This window comes from Calonectris borealis, chromosome 13 (genome assembly GCF_964195595.1).
Source record: "Calonectris borealis chromosome 13, bCalBor7.hap1.2, whole genome shotgun sequence".
Classification (NCBI taxonomy): Eukaryota; Metazoa; Chordata; class Aves; order Procellariiformes; family Procellariidae; genus Calonectris; species Calonectris borealis.
In genome coordinates, this window is record NC_134324.1 from 20,818,141 (window position 1) to 20,839,613 (window position 21,473).

At 41.8% G+C, this 21,473-nt stretch overlaps 1 protein-coding gene across 1 annotated transcript in view; it reads right to left on the bottom strand.

Moving 5' to 3' along the window:
- CAPN6 (calpain 6) overlaps positions 1-21,473 on the bottom strand; it is a 61,570-nt gene that overhangs the window by 12,839 nt on the left and 27,258 nt on the right. The window contains exons 2-10 of the mRNA XM_075162451.1: positions 15,268-15,399; positions 14,591-14,799; positions 14,010-14,202; positions 10,046-10,239; positions 8,220-8,297; positions 6,816-7,011; positions 3,502-3,624; positions 1,610-1,812; positions 815-936 (exon numbers count right to left, since the gene is read on the bottom strand). Coding sequence (XP_075018552.1) covers positions 815-936; positions 1,610-1,812; positions 3,502-3,624; positions 6,816-7,011; positions 8,220-8,297; positions 10,046-10,239; positions 14,010-14,202; positions 14,591-14,799; positions 15,268-15,399 — 1,450 coding nt within the window. The remainder of the gene's footprint in view (positions 1-814; positions 937-1,609; positions 1,813-3,501; positions 3,625-6,815; positions 7,012-8,219; positions 8,298-10,045; positions 10,240-14,009; positions 14,203-14,590; positions 14,800-15,267; positions 15,400-21,473) is intronic.

Consider the following 21,473-nt stretch of genomic DNA (forward strand, 5'->3'; position numbering starts at 1 on the left):
AGGTCACTGATAAAGATATTAAACAGAACTGGCCCCAAAACTGAGCCCTGGGGAACACCGCTTGTGACCGGCCACCAACTGGATTTAACTCCATTCACCACAACTCTTTGCGCCCGGCCATCCAGCCAGTGTTCTACCCAGTGAAGAGTACACCTGTCCAAGTCATGAGTAGCCAGTTTCTCCAGGAGAATGCTGTGGGAAATGGTGTCAAAGGCTTTACTGAAGTCTAGATAGACAACATCCACAGCCTTTCCCTCATCCACTAAGCAGGTCACCTTGTCATAGAAGGAGATCAGGTTAGTCAACAGATACACAGTCCTGTACAAGTCATCTAACCTCTCCTTGTCCTAGTTTACCCAGCTGAAAATGGTTGTTTGAAATCCATAATTTCCTCCCTGAAGTGCTATTAAGCTTATGGTGATGAAGAACAGAGTGCTCTGAAGGCCGTGAATGACATTGCTGAGGTAAGTGTAATACACTACATGAGTCTGTGCGATTCAGCTGTCTCCCTGGATATTTTCCATTTAGAAAACACGTAACTCTGAAAGGTGAATTTCTTACTAATCCCCACAAAAAGCTTCCAGAAGGGTCTGACTACTACTGCCTGTCTGGACCAGCATAGATGACACATAACTCTTGCATCATCTTATTCATCTGGTCTCTCCTTTTGATCAGATTTTACAACGGGCTGAAAAAAAATCCCATAAATCTTCAGTTTGTTTGAATAACTTCTGACTGCTTACATATCAACTCAGATCATCTTTAAAGGACTGAAGAAGCCCCTTCCACTATTCCAGGCTCACTTTACACTTACCACCTGATCTGTCTTGCTTCTGTAGACCCTCTGCAGAGTGAATTTTGATTTGGGTGACTCTGCGTGGATAGCCGCAAAGAAGACTCCAACATGTCATTTTAGGCTTATCTGCCTTCAGCTCCCTGAAAAATCATGGGAAAAACAATTGAAGCAATGAATGTCAAGCAAACAATCAATGGTTGTGGAAATTTGGCATTTTCAAAACATGAGATTTGTATTCTTTCCTCATCTACCGTTTTGGAAGTTTGTGTCACAGAAATGACAGACTTAAGAAATAAAAACAGAGCAAAGCAAAGTAAACCAAATGTGTATCATCCTTTGCATGGCAGCAAAACTGGTGGAAAAAAAAACTTTAGATCATGGAAAATAGTATCAAAGCAAGCAAAAAATTCAGCAGGCCTGATTTCACGAAACACTAGTTTTGCCGTTGCAGACAACCACTGGTTTCAAAGGAGATGGTCAGAGAAATAAACAGTATCAACTGTAACCGCAAGCACCAGTGCTCAGCATTCTGACTTAGAACTGGCGGCAACTACAAAAGCCAAACTAAAAGGTCAAAATACCCAAACTGAATTGTCCACTAGGTTCCTAAGTAAAAATGTCCTGACCATGCCCAAATCCCAGTGAGCCATCTGGAGATTCTTGGAGGTGACCCTGACCATCTCAAGCGCCTAGTTCTGGAGTGATATGAGCTAGCGAGTCAGGGATATTTGAGGGCAACCAGGCAACCATTTCCAAGGAAGTGCAGCCAATATAGGCAAGGGAAGATCTCATGTAGCTGTGAGTGCAACCTACCTGAGTTTTGATGGCACATCTGTGAAGAGTCTCAGGATAAACTTCGTAATGATGCCAGGATGATATGTAGTTGGGATAAGGATATAGCGGCCTTGCTTAAGGATCCTCTTCAAGAACACAGTGCGTGTGTTGATGTACAGAGATGTGGCCACTCTCTCCTGCACAGTCAGCTTGTGTAGTCGATAGCTTCTGTTATCCTCCACCTACAGCCACAGAGCAGTATAGGGATTAATGCAAGGAGGGATATCAGAGCTAATAGGCAGGATTTTCCCTGCACATCACACAGATTTTCATGGGCAGAAAAGACAATGTGCAATAAAGGCAAATGGTTTGGCAAATGATTTTTCACCCACTGAAGCTGTGGCAGGGATAGTCCTGACAGGCAACCCAGTGCTCCAAGCGCTAGCCCACACAGGCTTCCAAGCAGTGCTGTTCTGCACTTCACTGCATATACATATATACCCCTAAGTGGAGGTGAAAGTTTGGGACTGGCAAAGACACGCATCCACTAACAGAGACATGATGCTACTGCAGAGTTTTGAATACTTTCAGAGATGCATGCACACTCCAAGGACTCCACCCGCTGAGCTATGCTGCCATCTTAGATGAAGCTGAGATTCATCTGCCTCCTTTCTCTAGCATGTAGAGAGAGCATTCCAGTCTTACACAGCAGGCTCTCAATCCAGATGCACACAGCTGTATTCTCCTTGTCCTTTCCTGAATACAAAAGCCACAGAATAACCACTTATGTTTTGTTCTAAGCCTTGAAGCTGTGCTTAACTATTTACATCCTCTTCAGGGAACTGATGTTTGCTACAGCACAGTTAAAATATAAACATATTTCTTAAGCAGCTCCTGGGGGCAAAGACAGCCCTACATTCTTTTCTGGTAGTTCTCTTTTGTCTTCAGATAATTTAGGCCATGGTCTTCCAAAGGCCTTTAGTCATGATAATGCGCCTGGTGGGTTAGAACACTTCTTAAATAGAAAAATTATTGAACAGAAATAAAGATAGAGCACTGATACTTTTCTGAAAGTGTGATTTTTCTTTTCCAAGCCTTTCCAAATTAGATATACAGGCATGAACAAGGCAAGGTAAATTACACTACTTTCTGTAATGACACTTCTCAATATATGTGGTTAAGAGGTGGTTGTCAAATGAATAGGTGTGATGCAGATGTCAGCAGCTCTGCCTTAAAAACGGACTATTTTTTAGGGTAGGGCCATAGACTCAGTGTAGTCCCACTAGCTAGAGAAACAGATGATAAGATAATCCTGATCCTCAGTGAAAAAGCAGATGCATAGCTGTTTCTCTTGCTTTCCTCCTTCTTTCAGTTCGTATTTTACTCAATTTGCCCTGGGAGTGCAATTAAATTACTGTTTGGGATCCCTCTGGTTCCATATCATATATGCTCATTTCCTACTCACTACTCCAGCTTTTGAAAACACTCTTGACTCTTTTTTCTAAGTGGCAAAAGAAAAACTGCAGACTGTTCAAACTCATTCACTTGGCTGTATTTGCTGATGAAATGGAGGCAGGAGCCTCTAGTGAGAAGGAGAAAAAAAAACCTCCATGTTTCAAGCATTAATATTTTTTCTGTCTTTCTCTTCAAAGCTTGGGGTAGGAAAAACACTTAAAAATCTTTTGCAATAGGGAAAATTGACTTATGTTCCTTTAGTTCAGAGTTTGAATTGAACTAAATTAAATTTAGTTCAAACAGTCTGTCTAATGTCAGCTCTGGTGACTGAGTGCAGTACACACGCAAAGCTCGTGTTGAGAGGAGAGCCAGACCCCACCATGATAATCATGCCTCTGTCTGCCAAAGATCTCATTGCCAGGATGAAGCAGGACTGCTGAACAAACTCTGAACCAGGAGTGCAGATGGCTGCCTACCTTGAATATTTCAAAGCCAATTGGGATGCTGTCGCCTCTCCCTTCTTTCTTGTATTTGCGGCGATCCTCCTGTTGTAATGAGACCAACACTTTGTCCTCAGTCTTCTTAACATCAAAGACGTACTAGTAGAAGAGAGAAGAGGGTAAGCTGTTAGAAGCGCCTTAGGATACTGAGGATAAAGCCATCACCAAGGAAATACGTGCATACAAAGGAGGCAAATGAAAATACATTTGGGGGTGGGAGGAGAGTTCTCCATATAACAGACATTCGCAGAAATTCGTAGCTGAAAATTAATGCTAATAATAAGGATCTTTAAACTGAAAGTATCAGAGACACTGAGACAGGTAATTCACATAAAGGACAGGGTAAGACAGTATTACAAAATAACTGCTGAGGTAGCAGAAGAGAACATCTCCTCTGAAAGCAAAAGACAAAAGATTAAGTTTTATTTAGATATATATATAAATCAGGAGTGAAATAAAAAAATTAAACCAACAGATTCCAGATGGGGTCTTTGATAATTTTTGATTCTTCTTTTAACTTAAATATCTAAACAGGGCCTGTAAATTTCAAACATCTTTATATAGGACCTGCAAATGAAGGGATCTTCCAAATCTTAGTTAAAAATCCCCAAACCCACAACTTTGTTCTGCACCTACAATTTCTATTTAATATAAGAATGACAGGAATGCTAATTTTGGACTTTCTCAGTTTTCCTGAAAGTCTTAGGAGTACCCAGTAAAAAGGGCTAAGAAGGACTCCTCCATCTTTAACATGCAAATTTTTTATCCAAACTATTTAAAGTAAACTTGAATCAACTTGGGTTTAAGACCAATCAAAGGAAATTATTTCAAGTTTAGGCAGCAGTTCCCATCTCAATCAATCAGACTTGAATTGCTTACATTATTAAGTATCACTACCAGACCATTTCATGAGTAAGGATGTACCCTTTCAGTAGACAAAAAAGACAGGTGTTTCTTTATACAACAAAGAATTAAACATTCAAATTCGTTCAGTATTAGACACTCCTTTAAATTTTGTTTGTTTCGTGCATATAGAGGGCAAATCTGAGTTGTCAGAACCAGTGGAGGGGAAGAGGACACTATTTACGCCAAGTTTAGACAGATGCTGTATTCTTCCATCCTCAAAGACCTTTAAATGTGAAGCAAACAAAATAAAAGCATAAAACTGCAGTGGTGCACAGCTGGGTACTATGTGCACCACATGTTCTGATTTAAGCTGAAATTCTCTGACAGCACGGAGAGGAATATCATCAGTGGTTCAATTCCCCCCTCCCTGCTCCTCCAAGAGCTGCAAATCCTCGTTGAGCTTTGCTCTGAGGTAGATACTGAGATTGCCTTGGTTACTGTTGTGGAACGATCCGCTGTAATGACTTCACATCCCTCTGTGGTTAGAGCTCTGCGGAATAAGGCACCATCCCATTTCTCATCCCCGACCCTCACTGTCTCAGGCAGTGTCAGACCCACATGGAGGAAACACCAACCTCTAGCAGAGTTGGCTGAAGCACAAGCAGTATTGGAAAGAAAATCAATACCTTCCCAAGCCTCTGGGCTTCGTTAGTTGCTCACGGTATTTACTGTCCAGATTGGCCTCCTACAGAGCTACTGCTTGCTATTCTGGGCTGGCTGTTTTTTGGTATAAATTCAGTGCTGCTTTGTACTCTTATTTGTGTGCTATATCAACATTGTGGCAGAGAAAGCACCGGACCCTGAGAAGAGTCCTAGGGGTTGTAAAGAGCCTCTGCAGAGAGAATCTAAAAAGCAAGATAGAAATATGCAGCAACACCTCGTAAGGCACATTTTAATTCTTGTCCCTGTTGAAGCATATGCAGTGTTACCTTGTCAGATAGCCTAGAGTGTTCCAGGGCAAAAGGAGGTGTGGAAGGGGAACTGTCAGAGTGCAAGCTGATGAGAGGTATGCGACTGTGACGATCTTTGATCTTATGACATTTCAGCTGTCCTATTGGGTAACAATCTGGAAATCAGCAGGTGGCTATAGGAATACATTTATACTTGGCTTAAATTCCCTTATTTTAAAGGGACTGGAAGTGTCACAATCCCTCTCTGTACAGATAAACTTCACAGGAGGCCTCAGTGTCAGGCATTTTGCTCAGGGAGAACAGACAGAGATTATCTCTAGACTATGGTAGTATGTGCCACAGTAATTTATAATGGCCCTAAGCTAACATAAATGTGTTCCAGTGCTGCTATTAAGAGCCTTTTAATCAACTAGCCTAGAGATAACACTGGAATAAAAAGAACTTCCATTGCATCAGGCATTGCACTCAACCGTAACGTGTATGTTTTGTTCTCTGTGGCAGCTAAACACTTACAAAAGAGACCCAGACAAGCATTTGGAATACGTCCAGAAGCGTACAGGGGAGTATCTGAATAAAATCACCCTCTGGAAACGAGGCACTGACAGAAGACAGAGCAGTGACGAACTGCTTCTCCATCTACACCTATATGACAGGATGAGCTGGGAGTTTGAGATTCACTCCTAGTCTGAACAGCAAAGGCTACACTTCTCCAATATCCTGCTATGAAAATTGAGGGGTGCAGACAGGAACCTCCCATACAAGTGCAGAGAAGCAGACACAAGAACATCTTTAGTTAATCTAAAGTATGTGGTGAATTACAGAAGAACAGAAAGGTCAATTTTCAAAGTAATAACTAAAGCAGTAAGTGCTCAGAACTCATGGACAGTAATGGAAGTTTTATGCCTGAATTTGCATGCACTGGTATGAAAAAGTACAACACTGAGAAGGGCAGAAGGTGAGAAATGCAGCAAGAATGCATGAACAGATAAACTGAATAGCTTGAAAGTTACCAGTAGGATGAGACAAGGAAAATTCTGTAATGCTGATGAAAGGGTGAGCTTGGGGAAGAGACTAGATACTTTCAGAATCTTAGATTAATGCAAAGGGATACTAACTAAATACAGTGGACCAAATCCTCAGGCTCTTTAAGGGTGCTAAGTGAATGGAGTTCTGTCATTAGAAAATCAGACTTGCTGCCTTTCTACAGCTGGGAAACTGAAAGAAGGCAGGACTTCACTAATCCTGGTGCGTCTGACTCATCAGCCCCAAACATGATCAGTCCTAAACAAATATCTAAACTCTTCCGAAAGATTTCACAGAAATCACTGAAACATGCAGTGAACCAGAGGACAGACACTGGCAATGAGAATTCTGTCAGGTCATCACTGCCAACTCCTAAATAGGGTGGATACTTCAGAAGCCCTAGCTAAAGTGGATACACTTCAATACCTCACAAAATACAGGCATTCCCACCTGGGGATTCTGAAGGAAGGTCTCTTTGTTATCAAAGCATCCACCAGAGCGATTTAGCAGGGGCTCTGAATTCTTTGCCCAAGCCCCATGCATCATTTTCTTCTCCCAGGTCTTGTGGATACTGAAGTAGGAGGTATTCACAATCCGGCAGATGTCCACATCAGTGAAATTCTTACACCAGTCCTCAAACGTCATCCTATTCCATGGGACACCAGCAAAGTAATGGTTTATTTAAAAATAAACAGTGATACTCACGCAAAGAGCCAAAATAACACATAAAATCTTCCAGTAATTTAAGAGGAGGCATTGCTCAGCTGTCCAGAGGACAAACTGATTCACTGGAAAGCTCTCCATGTGGAAATACTTGTGAAGCCACAATCACACTATCTTAGAACTTAATTTAGAGAAATATCACCTCAGTGTGTTTGGTCAGCTCTGGATTGGTTCTGTTGTAGCACCTAAGCCTAAAGGATAGGCTGTATCTACCAGGCTGAATTTGATAACATATATTTCGCAAAGGCAAAAGAGCTTACCTGCAACCAAAGCACTATCCACTCCTCATTATTACGGTCCTCATTGTTACATCTGTCCCTGAGATGACTCAAACCTCTGCACTCTGGACAAAGCTTTTATTTAGCACCATTTCAATGCTATAACCTGTGCCTGCTGAAGTGAAAGACTGGATTGCAGAGCAGTTAAAAAATATTCACCTCCTCTAACAGCTTGGTATCTCTGAACTAGCATCATGTCCTGGCTTATTAATGGCCCAGAACCAATACCTACAGTTGCCAGTTCAAACAGAAGACTTTTCATAGGGAGCCCTACCAATCCACTCGATGCAGTATGATGATCTACTGAAGAAGTTGCTGCCTCAGTGTATCTAAGCTTTAAGCAAAGTCAAAATTATTAGAGTTCTAGAGATTCTGTAGAGAATAAACATTTCTCATGCCCATGCTGGAAAACACCGACAAATACCAAAAATCATTGGCTGCAATTTTATTTACAGATACCTCAGCCATGGTTGACCTAGAAATCCTACAGATAGGCACAGCAGTCAGTAAACAGGACTGACAGCATGTTCAATATTGGGCATTCTGTCATCTAAACCAGCACATGTGTTGTCTTGGTTTCTGAGTGAATGTCCTAAATATAGATAATAGATTTTGAGGGTGTTTGAAACTTATATTTACTAAGAGCTACTAATTTTGTTCTACTAGTTTTTAATCCATTTTTTCTGTTCTTCTCTGTCATCCCTTGAGAGTTTAAAAGAAACAGACTTTGTGCCAGGACTAGATAATCTTATCCATTTGGGGAAGTTGTTTTCGAAGCTGTTAAATGGCAGAATTAATGACAATTACTCAGTGTAGCCAGTATCTCCAAACCCTTCACATGACTCCCACTCACCAGAACTCTCCATCATTCTCAAGAGTGAGTCCCAAGCTCTTACGTTCTGAATTGCTGACTTTCTTCCACTCCTCAGAACTAAAAGGCAAAAAAAAAAAAAAAAAAAAAAAGAGGGGGGAAAAAACAACAAAGATGATTAATAACTTAAATTAAATACTCTTACCTGGAAAGAAAAATTGCAAGTAAAATTCTCTCATGGTCCCTTGTTATAAAGGTAACATCGGAGTACTGAAAGGAGAGATGATATTCAGGAATAAAGTGTCGGGCTTACAGGAGGAGTTTTAAAACATTAATTGATTTGAAAGCTACTAAAAAAGAAAGAGATGAATGGGAAATTGGCACAACTAGAGAAGAACCTTATTGATTTGCTTTGCCACACCCTCCCTTAGGACACTTAAACAGCTGGTTTGGAAGGTCATATGAGATTGACTCCATTCCCTGAAGGCCCTTCAAAAGAAACCTGGTTTTCCTCCTCAGAAGCTTATTGAACACTTCACTTAGACCAGAGTATTCTCATTGTCTTTCAATCTCCTTTAAATAAAACAGGCCCGAGGGCTGAGATTTCCCCAGAGAGCCCTTGAGAAGAAACTGTTGCAGCACAAGCCTAGTGTCCCGTTTCCAGATTAATGCTACACTGCATGGACACTTCATTGCCTGCATTAGCACGTAACTTATGTGCTCTGCATTGTCCCATTGTCCCCTGGAGGCACCTGCCTCTTTCCACTGACTGCAGGGGAGCACAGGATCCTAAATGCAAGCAGTCTGATGCTTAAATCAGACAACATGATAGAAGACAGCATGAGACCCTTCCCTAATGTGTTACATTAGGCAAACAGAGCCACAATTCCTCACTCGTTTTCCAAAAGGAGGATAAAGCTGAAGGTGGTTGGCAGGAGAGAAGGGAGGTTGCTTGCCATAACAGACATTTTCTTAACCTATTTGGAAATTCTCAATTTAATTCTGTTAGGCCAAAAACCACGGGCCAACCTCAGATCCCTCAGTGCTTCCACTGGAATGAGTGGCAGCTGTGCCAAGGCAAGGGCTAGTGGGGAACCACAAGGACTTAAGTTAAATAAGACATAGTAGCTTTTCAGTGCATTCTTCGCATTTCACCTGAAACCAAACTCTTTGAAAGTAACAGATTTTTGCTAGCTAAGGTATGGAAGATAAGAACTTAATATGCTGTTGTTAAGAACACTGCATTATTAAATGCTAACAGTGGCTGGTAAACACAGTGTTGAACTGTAACATCCTAGTTAAATGTTTTTCATGTGTAAATTGCCAGTGATGGAATACATCCCCTGCAGCAATCATTTCTGTCTCTGTAGGAGTGCCTGCTAAGCTCACGGCCCACATTAAAATTCATTAGAAAATAATTCAAGAAATCACAAATATGGCAATTTTATAGCATTTTTCACCAGTCACTTAAATTATCTAAGAATAAAAGACTTATACCATCCCCAGCAGCTAGCAATTACAGATGAGAAACTGAGTCACAGACAAACTCAGTGGTGAAGCTGGGAACAAACCTCATGTTCTTGACTCATCGCCTTAATTGTAGGCTATTTTTCTACTCATGCTCCAGTGTGCCAGAACAATGATGTACACAGTAAACTAAGGTCCAGGAAGCCATAATCTCCTGGCTCCTCCAGGATGTGTTCAGTTTCTCAGAGAATGCTATACTTGGGAAGAGATGGCACAATGGTTCAGCCATCACTGAGTGTTGCAGACTGACATTGTGCCTCAACAGTGTTTAACCATGCGTCTAACGTCCAGTGGCCCTAATCAGAGTTTCATTCCTTTGACACTGAATTTGCAGCACTTACTTGTCGCTCCAGGCACCGTTCCACTCTCTTTTTCCCCAGGGATTCCTCAGCCTGATCATGAACAGCTTTTCTGTCTTAAAAGAGAATATGAGCCTTTCTCCAAGGCGCAGCTTCCGAATTGCAGTCACTGAGTAGGCATGGCCGATGACAAGACCCATCTCTGTCTCCACTTCATTGGTACTGCCAGAGGAAGCCTTTGGCACAAAGAATGACAATTAAAAAAAGAGAATTCACATCATTGAGGGACCTGACAGCTGCGCGTTGAAGGGGCAGGACGGGGAAGGCTTGTTTTCTTTCACAGAACTATACGTTCCCTTCCCAAGTGATCTGACTATGCAGGAAAACAACAGCACTGGGGCTCAGTACTAGCGGCTCTCTAGTCTGGTCTTTTGCATGACAGTGCCAGGTAAGTCCTAGCAGACAGAAGCCCGGAGCATAGGAGAATACTGCCTGCTGCAGCCATTCTGTCTCCTCCTGGTCTCAGGGAGTTAAAGACTGGGCTGATGGACAACCTTTATCAGCCCTTCCAAAAATCTTGTCATCTTTACAAAACGGCTCTTCTGGATATTGATGACTGTGCTCATACATAGCACTGTCTGAGTGCTATGGGCCTAAGGATAGGGCTAAGGGCTAGTGCCCTAAGGGCTAGTGTCTGGACCTAAGGATTTAGCTGCTGAGTCCAATGCCTGTTTCTGTGTTGGGGTGAATTTGATACCCAGGAAGAACTACTGGCAGTGGGTAAAAATAGAGGGCACAGGGAAGAAAACTTTCTAGCCATTTGTCAAACCTGTCCTGTACCTCACTCATGACCTGGCAGGCATCTCTTACGTGGCAACTGGCAGATCTGCAGGCTTTCTTAGGAACTGGGTTTGCTCCTCATAGACTTCACATAAGAAGCCTAGCTTCCAGCAGTGATCAGGCAGTAAACTGTCCTGCTGGATGGCCTAAGCCTGATCGGATGCTGATCTAAGAATGCATAAAAATTGTCAAGCTCTGAAAAAGACCACAATTTCATTTAAAGCATCCAGATCAAAATCTCCTAAGTACATCTATAAACAGAAAAGCAGTATCATATAAAGATGCTGGAGTTGCTTTGAACGACTGGCCCTTTACAAAGCCAGTACAATGCTGCTTCTGAGCAATGTATATCAGGCAGGACACTGGAAAAAGTAAAGCTGTGCCAGTGCTATAACCCTTCTTCTGAGCCAGAAACAATCCAAATGGTCGTGCCTCCGGATTCATCATACCCTTGCCGGAGCCAGCACGGGCATCTTTGCACTGAGCCATACCCAGAGTCTCTCTCACCTATACTGGGCTATAACCCATTGGGCCTTAAGAGATCCACTCCCTTGGACAGCAAGGAAGGAAGATTTGATTCAGTGCAGATCCTTGCATGTAAACTTGTAATAACCTAATTAAGAGCTCTGTGATCAAGCAAGCCTTTTCTCTGGTGGAGAGAGATGGACTTACTAGAGTTATGAAATACACGTAGTAGTTTCTCAGATATTTTTACCCATTTCAAAATTTCTCTGGTCTAAACAGACAGGGTCCTTCTCCTAAGGCAGGTGTTGCACTGATAGAACAGTGTTCAGTCCCCAAAGATAAGAAATCAGAAAAAACAAAAGGAAAAGAGAAATTTATATCAAATTGGAACTGACAGATGGTCTGGCAACTGTGAGACTCTCGCCAAGACCTCTTTGCCTTTCACCAACAACAGCTCCTAAAGAATCAGCTCATGTGTTATACCAAGACTGGCTGACATTTCCAATGGGTTTGGGCTTTCTCCAATGTAACACACTCACGTGCATTTTTCACAACTAAAAGCAAACAAGAGTCCTTGACAGCATGGGAGCCTGTAATCTCTCCTGCTGCCTTTATTATCCCCAGGCTTTTCTTACTGCTGGGCTGCCTTTCCCACCTCATTCTGAAGGCATTTATTTATTTATTTAAATTTATTTATTTAAACATCTACTGTCTGTTCAAATTTCTAAATGGTGAAGCTCAGGGCTATTTTGTAATCCAAGGAAAACGATGACATGTTTGTAAGTCAGCAATGAAGCCACTTGAGTATTAAATATTCTATACCTAACAAGCTTCACTGTGTGTATAATACATCTATCAAAAAGTGATAAATGCAGACGAGTCGAGCCAAACCAATAGGAACAGCCCCTGTGTAATCAATGTTTAGAAGCATCTGCGTCTGACAGGCAGAAATATAATGCCAGGAAGAAATGAAGGCATTACAACTCTCTAATTAATTGCTTTTTAAAATGCAACTCCCTGTACTTACCGTATCTCCTCACCAGATCCACGTTAAGAAACTGAACTGTCTTAGCATTTGGAAGCAACCTATCATCCCAGAAACAATCTTTGCAATAACAATTCACACCAGGAAGTCTGGTCTGCCAGCCTGGTCTGAGCAAACCAGATGGAATTCTTTCTAAATAAAAATTCAGACCTTGTGGAAAAGGTAAAACAAACACCAAAGACCTAGAAGAATTTGCTTCTGAGCTGTTGCCTGATGCTGCTGGGAGGGACAGTTCAGGACTCCTGTTTTATCCCAATTGAGTTCTCAGGTTCAAATTCATCTCCCAGAAGGTACCACATGTTCCTCTTTGGTACCATGGCACTGATACAGGGCAGTGCATGGCCAGGGCCAGCTAAACAGATAATGTTCTCAGGCATCTCCAAACATGGCTGATTTTCTGTTGTTCTAGACATCTGCACAACTACCATGATACTCGCAAGAATTTCTGAATGAACCAACACTTGGGGGTCCACCAGTTTACACTACAGGTATGAAACAGTTAAGTGCTACAGTAATATGATCTTCGTTTCACAGACAGGGAAATTAAAGCAAAGCGTTTAAGTGATTTCACTAAGTCCACATAAGATTAGCCTTAGCTAAGGTCTTAAATTGGAAGCAGAGGGCATGGGAGGAAGATGCTGAAGTGCACCTAGATGCCAACCCTGTAACTTCTAGAAAATGATCCCTTTCCTGCAGGTTGCACTTTAAAAATCATTTAAAAGCAATCTTTTAGGAAATATTCAGGTGCCATTGCAGCTTGTTAGCCCTCCAGGTGCGGTAACAGCTTCAGACAAGGTGAGAATTTCAGTGCTAGCCAGTCATGGCCTAACATTGCAGACTTTGATAGAAGGCGCGTTAAGCCTAGTTGTCACTGGTTTCCCTCCTACGGCAAGGGGCTGTGCAAGGCCCTTGTCTGCCTGTGTTTGTGACGTATATAGCACCCTTTGGGAGCTGCTATTGGTCTGCCTTCTAGCACCTCAAGTGAATGGAGAGAGGTAAAGCTTCCACAGAAGGCAACCCTGTACCACCCTTGGGGAAGCCATCCCCTCTCTACTAAGGGAACTTCAGGGTCATGGCCTCCTAATGTAGCACCTGAGTTAGCTGCCTCACATTAGCCAGCGTAGGCAAGTTTTGCTGGTTAATTCTAATGGAGAGTCTTATTAACGAACAGTACTACCTGAATTAACCAAGTGAGCTCAGCCTTTCAGCTCAGCTCCAGTGTTACACTGACGAGACGACTGCATCACCACCGAAGTCAAGAAGTCTTAGCAGCTCAGTGCCAGCAGAACTGTTTTCTGTAAACAGATTTCCCTAAGAAATAAAGAAATTGAACGCTGCCATCTGGCCTGTAAATTAGGGCATTCTAGGTGGATTAACCTTGGGTCAATACACAAATGTGACCATTCAGAAAGAATAGCATTTCAGATCCACAGTAAAGTGGCAGCACAAACAGCTTTGTGGTTTTGTGATTGTATTTAGTGGCTCATGGAGTTGTACTTGGCTGACAGCACTGCCAACTTGCTAGCTTTTTCCATACGATCCTTTTCCAAAGCATACAAATGAAGGACATACTCAATATACTTATAGTAATAATGGTATCTTTTCCAGATTTTTTTCATTGAAATTAACTCTTAAAATCCAGCTCTCTATACATACCATAATGGAACAGCTGATCAACCCGCCTCTTTTATGCACTTTCAGCAAGTCTTCAAACAGCTTCATCTGCTCAGAAATAATGTCACCATATTTGCCCTGGACCAAATCAATAGATTCCGCCACTGCTCCAGTGAAATCCACAATTGCATCTGCAGCGCTGCCTCCATCTAGGGCTTCATAAGAACCAGCCAGCCTGGAGGTAACACAGAACATTCTCAGTCACCAAGTAGCTGTTAGAAGTGCTCTAATTTGGCTTGAATGTAGGTAATGTATTTGTGTCTCACCAAGGAAAAAACGAAACAGAACAAAACAAAACAAAACAGCAGATTGCAGATAAATCTTTGCTGGGTTTCTAGGAAAGGAGACTTAAGACTTTGGGCTGCTGAAGTAGAGTGCATTGCACTCTTTTATGATTCACCTCCTCCATGCAGATTAAAGCAGGAGTTTTCAATCTTTTTTAGGTTCTCTACTAGCAGCAAATGTAAAACTTACAGAAAGTACGATAGAGCTGAAAGACAAAACAAACAGATGGATAGAAGGGACGGCACTGAGGGCTAAAAGGACAATGAACTAGCTCATACTTTGCATAAGCTTTCTCCAATAATGCGCTCCAGAATTCATTTTTCACGTTGGAATGGCAGTAGATCAACTTCCCGTCCATTGTTGGCAGCAGATCATCGACAACCACCTCTGTCCATTCTCCAAAGCACCAGAAACGGAAACGGAAAATCCCAGCATATTTCTCTGGATTTTTAGGGTCCCATTCTTGTTCGTTAAAGTCTGGAATCACCTGAGAAACCATGCAAGGGAAACTTCACCAAATGCACTATGTTAAGATTTATTCAGCGTGTCCTGGAGCAGGCACTATGCTGGTATTCAGCTTCGTGAGCAGTTGACCTTAAATAGATGAAGCAGTGAAAAAAGAGGGTGAATTTGGTATAAAGTCAAATATAGTCCCACTTCAAAGAATCTTTTAGGAAAGTAAAATTCAAGTTGATCTGCAGAGAAAGACAAACAGAACCTATTGCACTCTCTGGCTTTGTTATATCTCTTCTTTGGTGCTCAATGGGACTGTGGAGCGGGGAGGTCTCGTAATACGAAAAATGAACTTCTAAAGAAAGGGAAGATTTGAATCCACCAAAATTCACCACTCATCAGAGGCATATTAGTCCTGGAGGGAAACACATGGGCTGATAGGCAGGGAAACAACCGAGGTTTATTAGCTTTATTTCATGCACCAAGCACATTGATCACCTACCTGCTGCCAGAGGGTCTTCCTCAGAGCCAAGCAGGAGCATGCAGCCACAAACCAGCAGTTCCCCAGGGTGCCTTGGTGTAAGTCATGGGAGCTGATTCCATTCACAAACAGGTGGGGGTCTTCACAGAGGTCCTAACAAAGCAAACCAGAGATTACTGGAGACGCCACTCCAGAAATGATCACAGCATCCTTCCAGCTATTCCTCTCCACAGTTGTTCTGTACCACATTCCCATTGAAGCGTGGTGTTTCTGTACCAGGAAGTTCAAAAGCCCTCTGGTACTGAGTATATTTGAAAGTCAGGGTATATAGGATTATTTCAGTTCTTACAAATAGATTGTGCTGTCTTATCTAAACACCAGGATTTGCCAATTTTTTGCCAGAGTTCCTAGTTCTGCTCTCAGCTGAAGGTGATCTTTGAGGACTGCAATGAATTCAACATTTGCAAGACTTATTTGGCACTGGTGCAGTTAATGAACTGAAAGTAAGTGAAAGGAGAAGGAGGAAGCATTACAGGGAAAGGTTTTGACCAAAAAAAAACTCATCAAGAAAAGCAGCAGGAAATAATACTACTAACACCAGAACTCTAAACTCCTCTTCATTCATTTCCACTCCCTTGGCTGACATACTGGAAACCTTCCTCCACCAACAGCATGAGTTACTGCAATGACCCCTGCCACCCAGCACCAAAGAATTTCACGTCTGTGAAATACACCTCTCATTCTCTGGGTCTCATCTTTGTCATTTATCTGGTTCTTATTAGAACCACTCGTCCTCCTCTCCCATTGCTTTCCTGGCTCCATCTCTATTTACAGGCAGATTCTCACCAAAGCATAGTTGGCTCTTCCTGTGATGTCTCCGGGCTCCTCAGTAGCTTGCCCCTTGCTGTGCCTTTATAGCCTGCAGATCAAGGCACTAAAAGGAGCACCTCTAAGTATCATTGAACATGGGAAAGCCACAGGGGTGCATTTTGCAGCAGTATTGTGTTTGTTACCAAGAAATCCTTGGTAGACGGTGTTCTGCTGAATGGATACGTATGTGGCCTCACAGTCCCAGAGAGAACCTCCCAAGCAACGCTTCAGAAAACAGGTAATCTGACTGTCCCATAATTAATACGGAACCTACTGGTTTCAACCCAGTGATTGCTCATGACACTCTCATGTGAATCACTGCTTTTCCTGACTGGTTGAAAGGATGGAAGAGCAGACAGTGGTAAGAAATTCTGCTCTTTCACAGTATAGGAATAACCCTAAATTTCAACACTGTGGGAAGGAAATGATCTTATATCCAGGCATTAGAAATGCAGAATAAATAACTCCCTCTCACCTCAAAATGGCAGGAGACTCCAAATTTACTGCAGTCTTTCCAGTTTGTTATCAGCAGCAGAATAAGGAGCTGTGCTCCCTACCTCATGGATTCTTACTGCCCTTTGATAATTACAGGTGATGATCCCAAAATACCAAGATTGCAATCCAAGCCTGGCCACATATTATGGGCATGTCGAAACTTCTCAGTCTTCCCTTTGATGGGACTGTGACAAATCAGTGCCAGCTGAACTTATTTTCAGAGAAAAGAACCACCTCAGTGCTGAGCTGAAAGCCTGTTTTCCTGGGCTGGTTTAGCAGATGGCAGCCTGAAGTCAGCTCACGGTATGTAATGCATGGAGCTGCTGCTGTTTTCTTTAAGAAAATGATATTTTTGGCATGAGGCTTTTCTCATTAAATAACAATTGGTAGAAATTTTAAATGCCTCTTGGGAAACAAGTGACTGATCATTATATGACACTGTTCTTCTGTCAGTATTTCTTACATGTGTCTTCACTTAGAGAAATTTCAAAGCTTATTAACAGACCTTAATAAAACCCTGAATAATAAAATGGTGCCTACGAGGAAAACTGACCATGTACAAGATACTCATCTGCATCATGGACAGATTCATTCAGTCTGCCTGGATGCTCTGTTACAGAATGGCAACAGGAACTTCAGGCTAGCGCTTCAGCTGATGTAAATTAACCCAGTTGCCTGTTGCGGGGGCTGACATCAGTTGACTACTTGGCCTTCAGGGTGGTAGCACACATTCCAAACCCAGCTTGGGTAGGCTTAAGTTTCATATCCCATTTCCATGCATCTTTGGCAGTAATAATTTCTAGTCTGTTTTTCTTTTCAAAATGTTATTTTGTTAGCGTAATAAACAAGGAATAAACTGAGCCTTCAGGGTTAAAATGGTCTAAACTTTTCTGTTACTAGAGAAAGCCAAAACTTTCATTGGTTTTGTAAGAAATTAAGCACTACTGTGTATTACAAATATATTCTCTTATTTGGTTTGCTTTGCTAAAAATAACCACATTAAACTGTCATTTTTTAATCAAAGTGTGTCTCGCATCTCACACAGTCCTCAGAGAAAAAACAGAGCGCAGCATGTGTCAACTGCCAAAACTTATGGATGACATTAGCATTTGCTGACCACTGGGATCCAAAGCAAACAGCTCAGAAACAGCACCTCCCTGTTTCCACCATAGTCACTAAATTCTTCAGGATCCTGCTTGATAAACCCTTTCTTATTAAACTGCCTAGGAGCCCCGGACTTCTGAAACTAAAAGACAGTGTAAGAAAATGGCATTAGCTCTCTTTCTCTTGTCATTAGTTACAACTGTGATAACAGCTTCTATGATGACTGTCACTGTGTGGCTCAGATGATTTGCACAATACTACTCAGGTGCAAGCTATAGCTAATTTCAGCCGTTTGCTCTCTTCTGGGCTTTTTGCTTTTCACCACCTATGCAGTATAGCAAATTCTAAGGAATACTTTTGAGGTGGAATTAGCTATCTAAGCCACAATTCCCCCAACACAGTTAGAAATGTGCTATTTAAATGTATTATTCTGCAGTCCTTGTGAGGATCTTTAAGCATTTTTGGTTGCCCCAAGCATGTTAAAAAAAAAAAAAATCACTTTTCCAGTAATGGTCCCAGCAGTGGTAATTTAGGATAATTGAGGATGAAGTCAACTACAATCAGAGGAATTATAAGGAAGAGAGGCTGATGCAAGATGTGGCCTAGGCATTTCAGGAGACCTGATGCCTTCCCTCCCTTGCAACTTAAGCACCTAAGCACTTGGGTTCTCAGTTCCACTAGAAGTACCTTCTTTGCAAACATAGTGGTTTAACCCTAATCCCTTTTCTCAGGATCAGCCTGCATCATCTGTGCTCTAAAAAACAGATATATCTTCACATTTCCAAGAAAAAGTTTAAAGGAGGTTACCGGGTCTTATTATACATCATTACCGTATAATAGCCACACTATTTCTGATGCAGCACCACTAATAAAAGCAGTTGTTGTATTACTTATGCCCACAGGGAGCATTCCACCACCCAAGATGCAGAGCTTTCCCCAGTCCTCCCCTTACGCATGTGCATAATAAAATAAACACCATCTGCAGAACTATAATTAGGCTGTACAGAGTCTTGAAAGTGAGGTAAGAGGCTGCAGGGGCTCATGGTTCTGCTGAAAACCCTGATGCTCTTATTTTCATACCAGACTTTCATTTGCATGACAGGTCTATCTGTGTCACCTCCTATCCTTGCTGCACTGCATAGGCTTGAAATATCTGACATTTAGTGTTAGTCAGCCACTGATGCTGTGAGAAATAAAGTGGCTCACAAACCCCTTTTTCTGATTTTAATTGGTTCATCTCTTTGTAACGGAGCAAGTAAATGAACTGGTTATCGGGCAGACTGGGAGAACACTGAGTAGTCTGGAGATGAGAAACTCAGTTAGCATGGGATCACAGGAAATAACAAGGGAGAGACCTTGACAGGTTAGTCAGTCCCAACACTTGCCTAGTGTCCACACTGGCTATCCCTAACCTACTTGTGACTGAAGCTTCTCTAACCTGCATTTAACACAGCCCATGAGGGAAAGTCCACATGCTTCCTCCACTGGCCAGCAAAGAAGCGCGTTGCTGAGCTGCTCTACAAGCCCAAGACTTTTGTGAATGGAGAGAACAGTCAGTTACCTTTCCTTTCTACAGCAACCCCTCATATAATCTACAAACCTCTAAGTCGTCTCTCTTCTCTAGTCTTAATAACTGGTTCTTCATGTTTTGTATCACTGCTGAAGTGTGGTGCCCAAATCCAGACCCTATGCTCCAAATGCGGCTTTAGCAGTGCTGAGCAGAGCTCGATGCTCTTGCTTCCTGAAGCTGGGGTGCTATTTTTCTGTCTTTTTCACTTCAACTTCACATATTTAACTTGTGTTCAGACTGTAATCCATCCTCTGATCCTATTCTATGGACTTGCTGCCTAGTCTTTTTTTCTCCCTAACTGAGCCACTTAATACCAAAGACTGTACTTGCTTGCATTGATGAAGTGATGCTGAATTCCATCCTATTTATTCCACACTATTTTCCCAAGACATCAAGATAAGTTTGAACTCTCAACCCTGTCAACTGGCTTGCAATCCTATCCCAGCCTGTGTCCTACAGCATTCCCTTTCTAGCCTCTCATCCAAGTAGTAATGAAAATACTGAAGAGTACCAGACTAAGGGAGATTTCTATAGGACTCCAATGATACAATGCCAGCTTGAGAGTGCTCCAAGTCATTTATTTCATCAGCTATGCATCCCCATTACAGAAGTTTGAATTAATCCAAATTTTCATACTTTGGAGAGTCATATCAGATATTGCCAAAGTCTTACGAAAGTCAAACTGTATCAGATCTACTGCTCCTCTCTTAGTCACAAGATCTGTCCCACCGTATGCTGGAAGGAAATCAAGCTGGTACATATTAGTGTATCTGACACAATTCATTTTTATAATACAATCCATACCATCAGACTAACAGTCATCTGCTTAGGTCTGATAAATTGCAGTCAGGAATTTCACTGAGATACAAAAATGTTTGGACTGTAGTACAAATATGAAAGATGGCAACGTAACTTTTCTTCCTTAGGAAATTTCAAAACAATGTGAACCAGGGGAGACAACAGACACCCATTTCACTGGAGCTATGAAATGGTTTGTATGTTGCTCTGTCATGATTCCCTAAAAAAAAAAAAAGAAAGGATGGGTTTTATTTGAGACCAGAATCACCACAGAAAAGTACAGCAGATGATAACTGATTAATTATATGCATTAACTTCAGGTTGCTGTGGCTACTTTGAATCTTAGAATAATTTAGCTAAAGGAAAAAGTTCCCCTTAGCTCTGAAGATGCATCTCTTGGCATAAGTATTACCAATATCCATGAACTAAAAAATAGCCAATATTTATAAATAGGGAGAAAGACATTCAAAGGGTTAATTAATTAGCTATGTGCCTTCACAGACATTAACTGAAGCTGCACTGTAAAATATTATGAGAGATCTCTGATGTCTGAGAAAAGGGAAAGATTATTTTTTAATGGATTAGGGTCTGTCAGCTGGCTCCGATAGAAAAACAGAGATTCAGGGAAAGGGAAGAAGAAAAAAAGCAATAATGATGTCTGCAACTAAGATTTTCAAAGGATTCAATAGCATTTAGAGCTTACTTTCTTCAGCACCCTTTAAAGAACCTGGCCCTAACATAAAAAATAACCTACCTTTGCTTGCACACAAGACCTACGGAAACAGGCACTTTCCTTGATTCTGTCAGACTGATCTACTTAAGCCCAGTACACCATTCCCTTGGATTTTTTAAAAGGAGTTTGAATTATGTCAGAGCTGAGAATTCTTTCCATTTTCTTCTCTTCTCCCATCCTCATATCATACTGAGTTAACTCCTGTAGAGAGTGAGGGCAGTGTAGGGAAGCAAGGGGAAAGGCAATTCTTTCTGAATATGGATGCAAAAATCCAGCTTTGGCTACAGCTAACTATGAACCAACCTCATCTAAAGGAAGGTAGCAAAGACAGCACTTATTTTGAGGTTGTGTAGCTGAAGAGGTAGAAGAGATTGTCTATCCTATAATAAATCCCAGCTGTGCTGGCATGTCTATAGAAACCCTCTCCAGATCAGGCTGTTTGCCAAGGCAATTGCAGTTAGCCCTAAAAAGAAAAATAACCAAGTCCAACTGTGCTAGATACTTCAATGCATGCAAAAAGCCTTTTGCAACCTTGTTATGCCTGAAAAAATTCTGCCTTTGGAGTGAAAAAAGAGAAGTCTTAAGTTACAGTCATGCCCTGTGGTATAGCTCTAACCCCTCAGAGGACAGTTCTCAGAGAAACCTCCATCAAAAGAA